This window comes from Rosa chinensis, chromosome 6, assembly GCF_002994745.2.
Source record: "Rosa chinensis cultivar Old Blush chromosome 6, RchiOBHm-V2, whole genome shotgun sequence".
Lineage (NCBI taxonomy): Eukaryota > Viridiplantae > Streptophyta > Magnoliopsida > Rosales > Rosaceae > Rosa > Rosa chinensis.
The window spans coordinates 24515202-24528591 of NC_037093.1; the positions used below are offsets into that span (position 1 = coordinate 24515202).

General features: G+C 37.4%; 1 protein-coding gene across 1 annotated transcript in view; it reads right to left on the reverse strand.

The window, feature by feature from the left end:
• Positions 1–13390, reverse strand: part of LOC112171102 (TMV resistance protein N) — a 68767-nt gene extending 55377 nt beyond the window's left edge. The window contains exons 1-10 of the mRNA XM_040509350.1: positions 13164–13390; positions 12528–12604; positions 12220–12274; positions 12044–12131; positions 11117–11318; positions 10716–10920; positions 9516–10612; positions 9022–9297; positions 8785–8940; positions 21–26 (exon numbers count right to left, since the gene is read on the reverse strand). Coding sequence (XP_040365284.1) covers positions 21–26; positions 8785–8940; positions 9022–9297; positions 9516–10496 — 1419 coding nt within the window. The 5' untranslated portion in view covers positions 10497–10612; positions 10716–10920; positions 11117–11318; ... (2 more) ...; positions 12528–12604; positions 13164–13390. The remainder of the gene's footprint in view (positions 1–20; positions 27–8784; positions 8941–9021; positions 9298–9515; positions 10613–10715; positions 10921–11116; positions 11319–12043; positions 12132–12219; positions 12275–12527; positions 12605–13163) is intronic.

Sequence of the window (13390 nt, forward strand, 5' to 3'; positions counted from 1 at the left end):
TTGTATCACAACATTTTTATTCCAACCTTTGAAGAAACAAGCAATGTCGAGGAAAACTTTTTGCACTGTATCTTGCAGTCTATCATAACTGATTATGAAAATATCTTGAATTTGCCGAGGAGGATTCTTTTTAAAACCAGCTAACATAGCTTGCCATTTATGTATAGAGGTATCACATAGATATGAACCTAAAACTTCCAGTGCAAGCGGAATGCCTTGAGCATATTTAACAACAGTAGTGACCAACAGTTTCTCATTATCATCCAAATTCTTATTATCGTTGAAGGCATTTGAACCGAAGAGCTCAAGAGCTTCATGATGACCTAGTTCATGAACCTTGTATATTGATTTCACATGATGAGCAATCAACAAATGCCTATCTCTTGTTGTTATGATAACTCTGCTGCCGTGACCAAACCAATCAGTTCTCCCAGCTAATTTCTCTAACTGGTCCAAATTATCCACATCGTCAACAATTAAGAGAATCATTTTATGTCTCAACTTCTCACGCAACAAAGTGATTCCTTCATGAATGTTGTTTATTTTCGATTCTTTCTGCCCCACAATGCTAGAGAGAAGAATATTTTGTAGGTTGACTAAACCTCCATGTTGCTCTGAACCTTCTCTAACATTTGCCAAAAAGCAGCTACCATCAAACTTACGGGCAATTGTATTGTGAACAGCTTTAGCAATTGTTGTTTTCCCTATTCCGCCAATTCCCCATATTCCTACCATGCGTACATCACTTCCGCCAACATCTAACATTTCAAGTATATGTTTTACCCGAGAGTGTAGCCCAACTTGGCACATTGACATATCCAAATAGATAGGTTCTTTTACTTGTGCGGTAATCTCTTCAACAATTTTATCAATAAATTCATATTCATACCTGCCGTGTTAAAATCAAATGAAACATTTAATAAAATAAACCTTGCTACTTCGGAAAAGAACAGTATTGTATGATAATCACACACCAATAGAACAACATGAACTTTTACTAGATTAAGTGCATGCATAATATACCCGCCCGAGAAATGCCACCCAGATAAATTTGCTGCTTCTGAAAGAGCTGCTCTCCATCTTAACACCTTGTCCATGTCATCCTTGAATCTGAGTTCATGCTCTGCAACTGCCTCACCAAATTTGCCTCTTTGGTGTCTTACGTCCGATGGATCCACTTTGAAAAAGATCGGCCGAACCATTTGGTTCTTTGATCTTCTACATCCAAGGATATGAACTAGTTCATCCAAACACCACTTTGAGGATGCATAGTTTTCGGAGAAGACGATGAGGGAGAGCTTTGATCCTTCAATGGCTCGGAGAAGTGCTTGTGATATTTCCTCTCCTCTTGTAAGCTCATCGTCTATGAAGGTGTTGACCCCCCTTTGAACCAAATACCTGTGCAAATGACCTGTGAAAGCGTAGCGAGTGTCCTCGCCCCTGAAACTCAGAAACACATCGTGTGTGTATGAACGGGTGGAAAAAGGAACAGAAGAGACTGAGGAAGAAGCTCTCAATTGGATGGCCATTAGATCTGAGTTGTTGTTTGATTGCTGGCGAAATGAAGGGGCTCTCAATAGGTGCGCAACTGATCACAGTTTTCAACTTCTTTTTGTTTTTTTAACTTTTGCCTCTCTAGACGAAGTGGACTGATGAGTCATGTGACCACCGAAGGAGCATTTCACATTGACCAACGAATGGGTATAAGTGACCGACCAACCTTTAACAAAAATAAAAAAAAGACCGACCAACCAGCTCTTGATTTAGTGGTATAGAATAAAGAAAGAAGGTTGTTTAGGTTATTCCTAATATTGTAAAAAAAGAATAATAGATAAACAAACAGAAGGTTGTTTATGTATAAACAAGTAGCCCTGACAAGGTTGTTCAAACTTGCCTCCTGGACCTTGCCGAGCTGCTCAGTTTGCTTTCATCAAGTTATCAAATGGTTCTTCTTTGCTATTGTATTCAGTCCTGAGCTTTTCTAGCTCAGCTTTAATTTAATCCAGCTCTACATAAACGCTATACATGTTCTTCTGCAAAAAGACAAAAACTTAAATCTGCAGGCATAACAAAACTTTAATGTGCAGCAGTCTTATACAAATAGCCTTAAACCCTCCGACAGATAAAACATATAATGACCACTTCTATCGAATTGCAAGGACAATTTAGTAACACAACAAAACAATACACCTATCACTTCTGCATTTACCAAAATCTAACTTATATGCCTTTTTAAACAGAAAAACATCATCAGATGCATAAAATTAACTAACAGCTCAAGCATACACGGCTGAATCTATTTAAGCATACCAGCCACGGGGCCAAGATCGAAGAAGCAGATTCTAATATGTCATACCGACTCTTACAGTTCAATGTCTCAAAATTAAACTAAATCAGTGAACTTGACATATAAACTACTACCAGTGCTATTTGACAACAACCTGGAATCAAGGCTCATAACACTACATTTGAACATTATTTGACCATATATATGCAAAATAACATAAATGCACTCCATTCTTCAGCATTTAGTGGTCTTCAGACCTAGCAACTCTCATAATAAGGTACTCAATTTCCAAGTTTCGAAAAAAAACAAAGCATCAAGGACTCAGGAAAATCAGAGGAACTCATGCATTTTATTGCATTTTATAATTTATTCAACCACATTGAAGCTATGACGGATGATGGAAAACAAACTTCTTCCTCTTCCCCTTCCTCTTCTTCTAACCATGATGTCTCTCTCTCTCTCTCCATCTTCTTCACATACCCCAGTGAAATATGCTGATCGATTAACAAAAGATGCACAACTCTATTTCTATACAATTTCATTTTTGATGTGTCGTTGTTGGAAGTGATAAACTTTTTGGGACTAAATATTGCCTCTTACATGCACTGTAAGTTCTCAATATATTTTCAAATGTTCTATTTCAGTGATGACGCCAATTTGTCTTATTTCTGCACCTTAATTGTGAACTTAAAAGAAAAATGTCCAAAAGGAATAGCAAATATGCAGCTATAAGCAATCTGAAGCAAATATGCGACTGCTGGAGATTGAGCCGAAATTATGTGCAAATGGAAGAAGAAGATCATGAAAAAGAATAAAGAGAGGAGGTATTGGGGTGTCATTGTTTTACTGATGATGTGTTTGTGGATTGGTTTAGTGAGAGAGTAAGGTACTAAGGTGGAGAAGTTGAGCATAAGGTGAAGAAGGGGGGAGGATATATATTAGTGCATAGTTAGGTGAAAGGGAGTCATTTAAGGTGGAAAGACCATGTCATTGAGAACACAATAGTATAACTCTTTCTTGGCAAGTAAGAGGAATAGAGAGGTAGGGAGTTCTGCTTGGCAGGGCAGGAAAATAGAAGGATATGTGAATGAAGTCACTGGGGTATGAGTGGGAGAATGATGGTTATGATTGAAGTGTATTGCTTCTTACTTGGTGCAAACTTTACAGAAGAAGGCTTGTAATTCAAGTCCTCATAATAAAGGCAGTTACTGTACGAGCAATTTCTGCCATACTTTGATTTTATGAGACCCTCTGATATAACATCTCAACAGAAGAAATTATGCCTAGCTACCATGTTAACTGTAAATTTCAGATAATCTCCATGTAAATCAATCAAAATCATATGGATGGATGTGCTTAATATCGTAATTAGAAGTACCTTCATATCAGAATGAAATGGGGCTGTGATCATTATCTCTACAATTATCCAATTACACATGACAACATACAACTAAACCTAGAAAAAATTATGAAATAGAATCAGAAAACACAAATTGGAAATCAAAACCTTATAGAGAATGGATGCTTATCGGCTTGATAAATTTGAAGCTAGTTGTGGCTGTGGCGGCGGAGGTTGCAAATCCCTAGATGGGTTTTTCTGCTGAGATAGCATAGCAGGAAGATTGTAATGGAAGATTGTAAAACGAAAACGGGGGAAGAACCCATTAAAAGGAAAGCTGGTATTCTAAGCTGGTTAGAGACAAAATTACTTTGATTATGTGTGCGCGAACAAAACAGCAATGAAATCAGTGAAAAGGGTTAGGGGATGCTTCACGTAGACCAGATCACCAAGGTGTGCCCTCTCAATCATCTCCTGGGTGTTGACTACCATGTAGCCCACAAAAATCATAAGCCAAAAATACAACTGCAAACACGAACAAACAGGGGTAAACAGCCAGAAACTATCTCCGTACTTCTTTGAATGACCATATAGAACATTGTCACATTAGTACATTATGATTCATTACCTCAAACTCAAAAAGGGAAGCAGAACCACCAAAGATGGGAGAAGCAAATCGCAACCAGAGAAGGATGGACGCCTGTAGAGAGCAAGCACTGAGTTCGATTTACAAAAGATGGTGAATTGGTATATTTTGGAAAGGTAAAATTCAAGACCATTTAGAATTGCCTTCATTTACTCAGAAGAAAGCACCATCACTGAAGTTCACTAACTGTGACTGGAAAGGAATACATGCATGATGCACCGAGAATTATTGAAAAAGAAAAGGACCAAAGCACCAATACACAATTCCTTATCCTCCCTGTGTTCTTTCAAAACACCAAAGCCAAAACACCAAAAGCTAGTTTCGTTTCTTTGCAAAACACGAAAACAACTCATGCCAAGTTACAAGAGCTATTCTGCCTCTTGTATTTTTTTTTTTGGTAAAGAAACAGCTTTTTATTGAATAAACAAAAAGCGAATTACAAGGAGTCTGCTTTAAAGATCTAAAGAGGGCAGCTAGGGCTATAGGCTTAGCATCTCGTCTACTAATACTAAATGACTAAATGAACGCTTAGAGGGTTATACTACAGCTGCTTGCTATTTCAAATTAATAGTAATCCAAAAGGAATAGTAAATATGCAGCTATAGGCATTCTGAAGCAAATATGCAACTGCTGGAGATTGAGAAGAAATTATGTGCAAATGGAAGAAGATCACGAAATAGAATAATGAGAAGAGGTATTGGGGTGTCTGTTTTACTGTTGATGTGTTTGTGGATTGATTTAGTAAGAGAGAGTAAGGTACTAAGGTGGAGAAGTTGAGCATAAGGCGAAGAAGGGGGAGGGTATATATTAGTGCATAGTTAGGTGAAGGGAAGTGATTTTAAGGTGGAAGACCATGTCATCGAGAACAGAATAGTGTAGCTCTTTCTTGGCAGGTAAGAGGAATAGAGAGGTAGGGAGTTTTGCTTGGCAGGGCAGGAAAAATAGAAGGATATGTGAATGAAGTCAGTGGGGTATGAGTGGGAGAATGATGGTTATGATTCTAAGTGCATTGCTTATTGTTTGGTGCAAACTTTACAGAACAAGGCTTGTATTTCATGTCCTCATAATATAGGCAGTTACAGTATGACCAATTTCTGCCATACTTTGATTTTATGAGACCCTCTGATATAACATCTCAACAGAAAAGAAATTATGCCTAACTACCAGAAGATTTCAAAGTTAACTGTAAATTTCAGATAATCTCCATGTAAATCACTCAAAATCATATGGATGTGCTTAATAACGTATTTAGAAGTTCTTCCATATCAGAATGAAATGGGGCTGTGATCATTAACTCTACAATTATCCAATTACACATGACAACATACAACAAAACATAACAAAAATTATGAAATAGAATTGGAAAACAAAAATTGGAAATCAAATAATCACCTTATAGAGAATGTATGCTTATCCGGTTGAGCATGACTATGATTTGAAGCTAATTGTGGCTGCGGCGGCAGAGGTTGCAAATCCCTAGGTGGGTTTTCCTGCTGAGATAGCATAGTAGGAAGATTGAAATGGAAGATTGTAAAATGAAAATAGGGGGAAAACCCAGTAGAAGGAAAGCTCGTATTCATGGCTTGCACTGCGAAATTGCAACTGCCTTAGAATTCAAATGAGCAATACTTTTTTTCCCAAATAAGAAATTCACCAAACTTTGACATCCCAGGATTTTGTATTTTATGTAAATATCTGATACAGGTGTTATTACAGCAACACAGTAGGCCAGACCCGTATAAATGCAGGAGGTTTAGACATCCTTTGTTCAAAGGCCTTGGAGTCCCACTTTATTGAAAACTCCAATGCTATGTCAACTGAACCTTCTTCTCCAATGTGGGAGGCTTTGAAGCTATGTTCTCAACAAACTATCATTTAGGAATTCAGTTAGTCAGTTTCAAAGCAGTTAGGGATTCATAAAATTCCATCAAGTGCATAAATAATTACCTTTTGATCAACATAATAATCCAGAGTTCACTTATCTCTCTTGAAATAGTGGCCTAATGTCACGAAACTCTGGTAAATCAGAAAATCTAGCTGCAGTAACCATTAGTGATGCAACGGCTTCCTTATATTCCTCAGGGCAGTCCCTGCAATGACAGTAAGGGAGCAAAGTAAACGTTATAATGAATTAACCTGTCCTTCTATTAACACATTAATGAAAGAAAGGTTTCAAAAAAAAAAAATTCATTTCCTTTAGCAGGAACTCAAACCACCTATCTGATGTACATTATTACATGATTCCGTCAGGTCAACAGAAAAACTGTAGTAATGACAGAATCATCTAAAGTTTCAAATATTCATGGCGTGAATATCTCTACACCAGAACCTAATCAAACTTCCTCCAATGAGTCTTTGCATCTAGTACAAATTTACATGGCATATACTAAAATTAATCAACCATGTGAAAGCAGACATTTAGAGAATCTAGTAAACTGAAGTAATGCCATACTGCAACAGCAGCATAATCTGACAGTAAGATTAGCAATCCAGGAAACCAAACTAATTAAGCCAAAGTAAGGGCTTTTATTCTTTCTCGCCAACAATTCTAAGGCCCATAAGCGAATGTATATATTAGCAGTTCAATCTGAAATCAAAAGAGCAGCTGCGTATTAATAGATTAGCAGCATACCTTTGGATGAGGAAATAAATTCAGAAAACGATGCCATATAATCAGAAAATAGAAAGACCTTGAAAGTGGCTATCGGACGAGAAAATGTCTACAAGTTCATCGATGAGTTTAGTGAAGTAGATTTACTGCATTAGATCAAGCTTCTAAATTACAAATTTAATATTCCTTTCACTGATGCAATTTTGCATTTATTAGTTACATGGAATTGGGCACGGTAAACTAGTTCAACTCTATCCACACATATGGAGAATGCCTACAAAGATTTGATATTACAAAGCAATTTTGAAACACCAAAGATATCAAAGAAAGGGAGAATTTGAAAATGTAAACCTGTATTCGTCACACTGGTCCATAGACAATGCTATATAAGCTGCATTACTAATAATTACAGCTTTTCGTTTTCCAGTTGTGCATCAGTATATAATTCTTTGCAGTCAGTCCTCTGTTTGGGACGATAATTGTCCCAAAAGTCCTGCAATAGCAATTTTTGTTCAGATGTCAGTCCTTCATTTTGCTACAAATGTCAGTTATCATCTCTGAAATGAGGAAATTTTCACAAGAGGAAAAGATACCTGATGAAGGTCATCATGAGAAGGTTTACAACTGGTGAGGTTCTCTGCACGGATTAACTTCATACAAACGTCTTCATCGGGTGGCATTACAAGGTGGACCCCAAAGCTTTTTATGGAGGCTGTGGGGGAAAGGGACATGTAAAAGGATTCAAAAATAATGACTCGACACGTAAAAGGGGGCAATGGACGCATATAACCAAATTGCCACATTTCAAGGAAGGGAACATAGTACAGCCACACATGATCCGACTCTTCTGAATTAACCAACTCTTGGGGATATTTGAAACACTCACTTCATTGATGTGAATATGGACCTCAAAACTAGTAAGTTGCAGGTTTTGATCAACAGCAACACAGAGAGCCAATCCTGTGTTGTCCCATTTGAAATTTGCAAGTGTTTCAATACAAAATTCAAATCGTTGATGCCCCATGAAATCCATTTGACAGCGGAACCACTTTGGAACCTCGCTTCTTGGAACTGGAAATGTAATTGTGAATTCGGATTGCTGAGAAGATAGGAGTCGAGAGAAGAGATCACTGTCCACCTCATCATCATCATCCTTGTTTGCCATCTGAACCAAATTTTGACAGAGTCTCCAGCAATTAGTCAAGTTCATCTCCTCAATCATTTGTGATTCTTTACGCTCCAAAATGTTCGACAACTTCGAAATTCTTTCCAATGATATGCAATTACTCACATCCAAGCGGCGAATACTTGGTGGAAGCTCTGGAATTTCTACGAGCCTCCAGCAGCCTCTCAAATTGAGTTCCCTCAAGTCGACAATTTTGTTGATGCATTCGGAAAGAATAACAATGGCGCTTCTTGATAAATCAATTTCAGGTGCCCAATCAAGGGACGCGAGGAAATCAGTATTAGATAAAGTGGCGCATCCTCTCGCGTAGAATCGATCTACTGCCAAATTGTCCGGCTCCATTGAACTGCATCCTTCGTCATTCAACCTTTGAGTAAGTTGGAAGCACTTCAGAGTCCCCCTTATTTGGGAATCTTACGAGTTTTGGGCAGTCGTCCAAAAGAACATCCTCCAGATTTTAAGGCAATGCTTTGATGCCAGTGCCGAATAGACGCAAGGATGTCATGTATTTCATATCTCCCACAATTTCAGGAAAACTCTCCAGCATTCTGCAATAGTCAAGATTAATGGTTTGGAGGGATCTCCAGCTGACTTCGCCAGGTAGCATCCGAAGTTTAGAGCATCCTTGAAGATCCAGGTGAACAAGCTTTTTGAGGGATCCAACAGAAGGGTGAACCTCCTCTAACCTTTTACACTCACTTAGATCCAGATGAACAAGCTTTTTGAGGGATCCAACCGAAGGGTGAATCTTCTTTAAACTTGTACAGAAACTTAGATCCAGAAACTCTAAGTTTGGGCTTCCAGACAGGTCTGGGCTTCGTGCTAGGAATTCACATCCCTTCAATTTTAAGGATTTCGGATTTTCCATACTCTGTCATAAAAAAAAATCAAATGGAAAATTGGTAAGGTGTAAAGATTTTAATAAAGGGAACTCCTGAAAATTCATAAATACCTTGAATCCTTCTCCAAAACGTGAGATGCGGCTGCAAGGCATACTAAGTCGAACTAGATTCTTCGTATTAAAATTGGAGGGCAAAGATTTCAGTGGACAGTTAGGCCAATCAAGTAACCGCAACTGATTTGGATAATAATCAACCTTTCCACAAAACCGTCCATTGACGTTTATAAAAATTTTAAGATTTCTCATCTTCTTGAAGCATTTAGGACTCAAGCGTATCTCATCTTCTTTGGGCATCTTTACCATCATGCCTTCAATTTTACATGTTCCCTAGTATGGAAAAGGCAATTGTATTAGCAAAACAAGTACGCAAACAATAAATTGCAACTGTTTGATTTTTAATCTTTCTTTAGCAATTGAAAAGAAAATCATAGTACATATTATCCAAATATTGGTTGTCAAATTAAAATAAACAACACACAGAGAATCACTCTGACCTGATTCCATGAGTCTATATATATAAATCTGAGCATATGAGAACTACTTACCATGTTTTCTGTTAGAACGTCTTGCACATCCTTGTGATGCCACAGTCTGCTTCGCTTACTGGGCTCTGTAGACTCTTGCAAAACTTTATCTTTCCCCATCTCTTCCAACAAATCATGCATGCAAATTTGACCATATACATCAACATATATGAGAGCCTTTTCTTCGAGAACTTTAATACTATGCTCGGGGTTGATGCGGTAACAACCTTCAAGTATTTGTATCATTTCATTTCTCTTCCAACCTTTGAAAAAACATGCAATGTCAAGGAAAACTTTTTGCACTGTATCTTGCAATCCATCATAACTGATTATGAGAATATCTTGAATGCACCTAGGAGGATTTTTTTTAAAACCATCTAACATAGCTTGCCATTTATGTATAGAGGTATCACATAGATATGAACCTAAAACTTCCAGTGCAAGCGGAATGCCTTGAGCATATTTAACAACAGTAGTGACCAACAGTTTCTCATTATCATCCAAATTCTTATTATCGTTGAAGGCATTTGAACCGAAGAGCTCAAGAGCTTCATGATGACCTAGTTCATGAACCTTGTATATTGATTTCACATGATGAGCAATCAACAAATGCCTATCTCTTGTTGTTATGATAACTCTGCTGCCGTGACCAAACCAATCAGTTCTCCCAGCTAATTTCTCTAACTGGTCCATATTATCCACATCGTCAACAATTAAGAGAATCCTTTTATTTCTCAACCTTTCACGCAACAAAGTGATTCCTTCATGAATGTTGTATATTTTCAATTCTTTCTGCCCCACAATCTTAGACAAAAGAATATTTTGTAGGTTGACTAAACCACCATGTTGCTCTGAACCTTCTCTAACATTTGCCAAAAAGTAGCTACCATCAAACTTATGGGTAATTGTATTGTGAACAGCTTTAGCAATTGTTGTCTTCCCTATTCCGCCAATTCCCCATATTCCTACCATGCGTACATCACTTCCGCCAACATCTAACATTTCAAGTATATGTTCTACCCTAGAGTCTAGCCCAGATCACCAAGGTGTGCCCTCTCAATCATCTCCGGGGTGTTGACTACCATGTAGCCCACGAAAATCATAAGCCAAAAATACAACTGCAAACACGAAAAAACAGGTGTAAACAGCCAGAAACTATCTCCCTACTTCTTCGAATGACCATATAGAACATTGTCACATTAGTACATTATGATTCATTACCTCAAACTCAAAAAGGGAAGCAGAACCACCAAAGATGGGAGAAGCAAATCGCAACCAGAGAAGGATGGACGCCCGTAGAGAGCAAGCCCTCATGGCTATGGATCACATTGCTCCAAACACCTGACAAATCTATGTTTTACTGACACTTTTATATGACCAAATCCTCCCCCATCTCTTCTTTGGTTGACTAGTGCACTAGATCAAACTTCGAAAACAAATTTAATATCGCTTTCTATAATGCAATTTTTCAAGTATTAGTTACATGGAACCAGGCTTGGAAAACTAGTTCAACTACTATATCCACACAAATGGAGAATGCCAAAGAGAGTTGATATTATTTATTAGAAACTAACTTTGAAACTCCAAAGATATCAAGAAAAAAGGAGGATCTGAAATGTAACCTGTGTATTCGTCACATTGGTCCTTTACCAACATTGCTGCATTTGTACTAATTACAGCTTTTCATTCTCCAGTTGTGCATCAGTATATATCACTTTGCAGTCGCTCCACTGTTTGGGATGATAACTTTCCAGTAGTCTTGCAATAGCATAATTGTTCAGATCTCTGTTTTGCAACAAATGTCTGTTCTTATCTCTGAAATTACTGAAGCAAAAATGAGGAAATTTTTACAGAAGGAAATGATACCAACAAACACAAATTCATATTGAGGCAAACACAGCTGTATAACCAAGTATTGGTAATACTTCAATGAAGTTACTTTGTAAAAATTATAATCTAAAAAATAAATCTGCTTTCACAAGATGACTTTACCCAAAATTGTATTAGTACCCTTAGTTTAATTAGTTGGTAGAAAATCTGTCATTTGATGGCCCCCACAAAGATTTCAGCATAATTTGATCTAATTTGGGATCCAACTTCTGCCAAAATGAAAGTATAAAGTTCCCCTAGTTGAAGAACGGTACAACCCCCAACTTGAATCATACTGATACAGTTAACATCACCAAATAGAAAGCAACCAATTGGTTTAACAAGCTTGTTGCAAACTGAAATTTTTTATCCCTAGACAAAACCGTCTTGGAGAATGATGTCCTCACATGTTGTCTTGGCAAAAACAACAAATCTTGAAGATGTAACAATAGACTATAACTGCTAGCTAAATTGGGTTGCATCCACATGATTTAAATTTTTGTCTTGGCCAAAATGTTCTCTGCTAGTTTATTTGCCTCTGACATGTTCTCTGAAGATGAAAGATGATATAATTTTTATATTGCTTTTCTTTACTCATGATATCATTTTTATATTGCTCAAGTTACTTTGGTAAAACAAGATCTTATATGAGATTGAGATAAACAGTGTTAAGAAATTACCAACTGAGAGAACTCCTCCCACGAAAAGCAAGATACCCCCAGATCTTCTGTCTTTGGGTGCTAGAAACATTTGTGAAGCTGACAATTGCTGAACAACACAGATGTATACCTTAGATACAATCCCAACAACTTGGACCTCGAATTTCAAGTATCTAAGGAAATAGCATATGACCTACCTTTTATATGCGCAGAACAGTTTGGAAAGCATGATCAAATCTGCAGAAAGAATTACTACCCAGGGATCTTAGAAAACATAAAAGGAGAGGGGAATAAATTTTATATAAACGGAGTACCATAATAGGAAGAAACCAATATAACAATCAAAGGGTCAAAATATACAAGGCAAGTTGGTCTTTGTACTTATATCATGTTTACTACAACAAAATTGGATTATGAAGGTTCTAGTACCGAAATATAAGACATCAGTGGCTTCAAATAAGTAACTAGTTATGATAATGACATAATAGTTTGGAAAATAACTCACAGCAGGGATTTTGTTCTCTTGAACAAAAGCTATTGAAACTTCAGCGAGGTTGATGATGAACTCAACTACATTAGCACCTGCAACATAAGCAAGAAAAATCAGTCAAATAAATTTCATGGGAAACTGAAAATGCAGAGTCCAATATTCTCCCTGGACCCACCACAGGTTAACTCCTACTGAACCTTCGTTGTGGCTGCCTTTCAAACACATGTTACTGTTCAGTAGTTTCCAAACTTAAGATGGTGTGAATTGAGTAGGCAACTACCAAGCATTGAGTAGCCAGCCACGGAGTTCGATTTACAAAAGATTGTGTGAATTGGTATATTTTGGAAAGGTAAAAGTCAAGACCATTTAGAATTGCCTTCATTTACTAAGAAGGAAGCAGCATCACTGAAGTTCACTAACTGTAACTGGAAAGGAATACATGCATGATACACTGAGAATTATTGAAAAAGAAAAGGACCAAAGCACCAATACACAATTCCTTATCCTCCCTGCGTTCTTTAAAACGCCAAAGCCAAAAAAATCCAGTCCCAACCTCCAAATTTCCTTTCCAGAGCGGCAATTCAAACAAACCAACAAGTGCAAGAATTTAAAAGAAGAAGAGATAAAAAAAACAAGAACTGCTTTGATTACCAAACCATGATGAAATGCGAAATGCTTTCCCTTCAATGGCACCTGCAAAGAAAGAACAAGAACCAAGCTGCTTTGAGTGTGATCGCCTTTTTTTGCTATTGAAGAACAATAACGCCGCACACCACTTGTTCGATAAAATGCGGCAGCAAATTCGAGTGAACAAGGACTCTCTTAAGCCGCAAATACTCCTTAGATCTCTAATTCAGTTTCCGACAAACTTTTCTCGG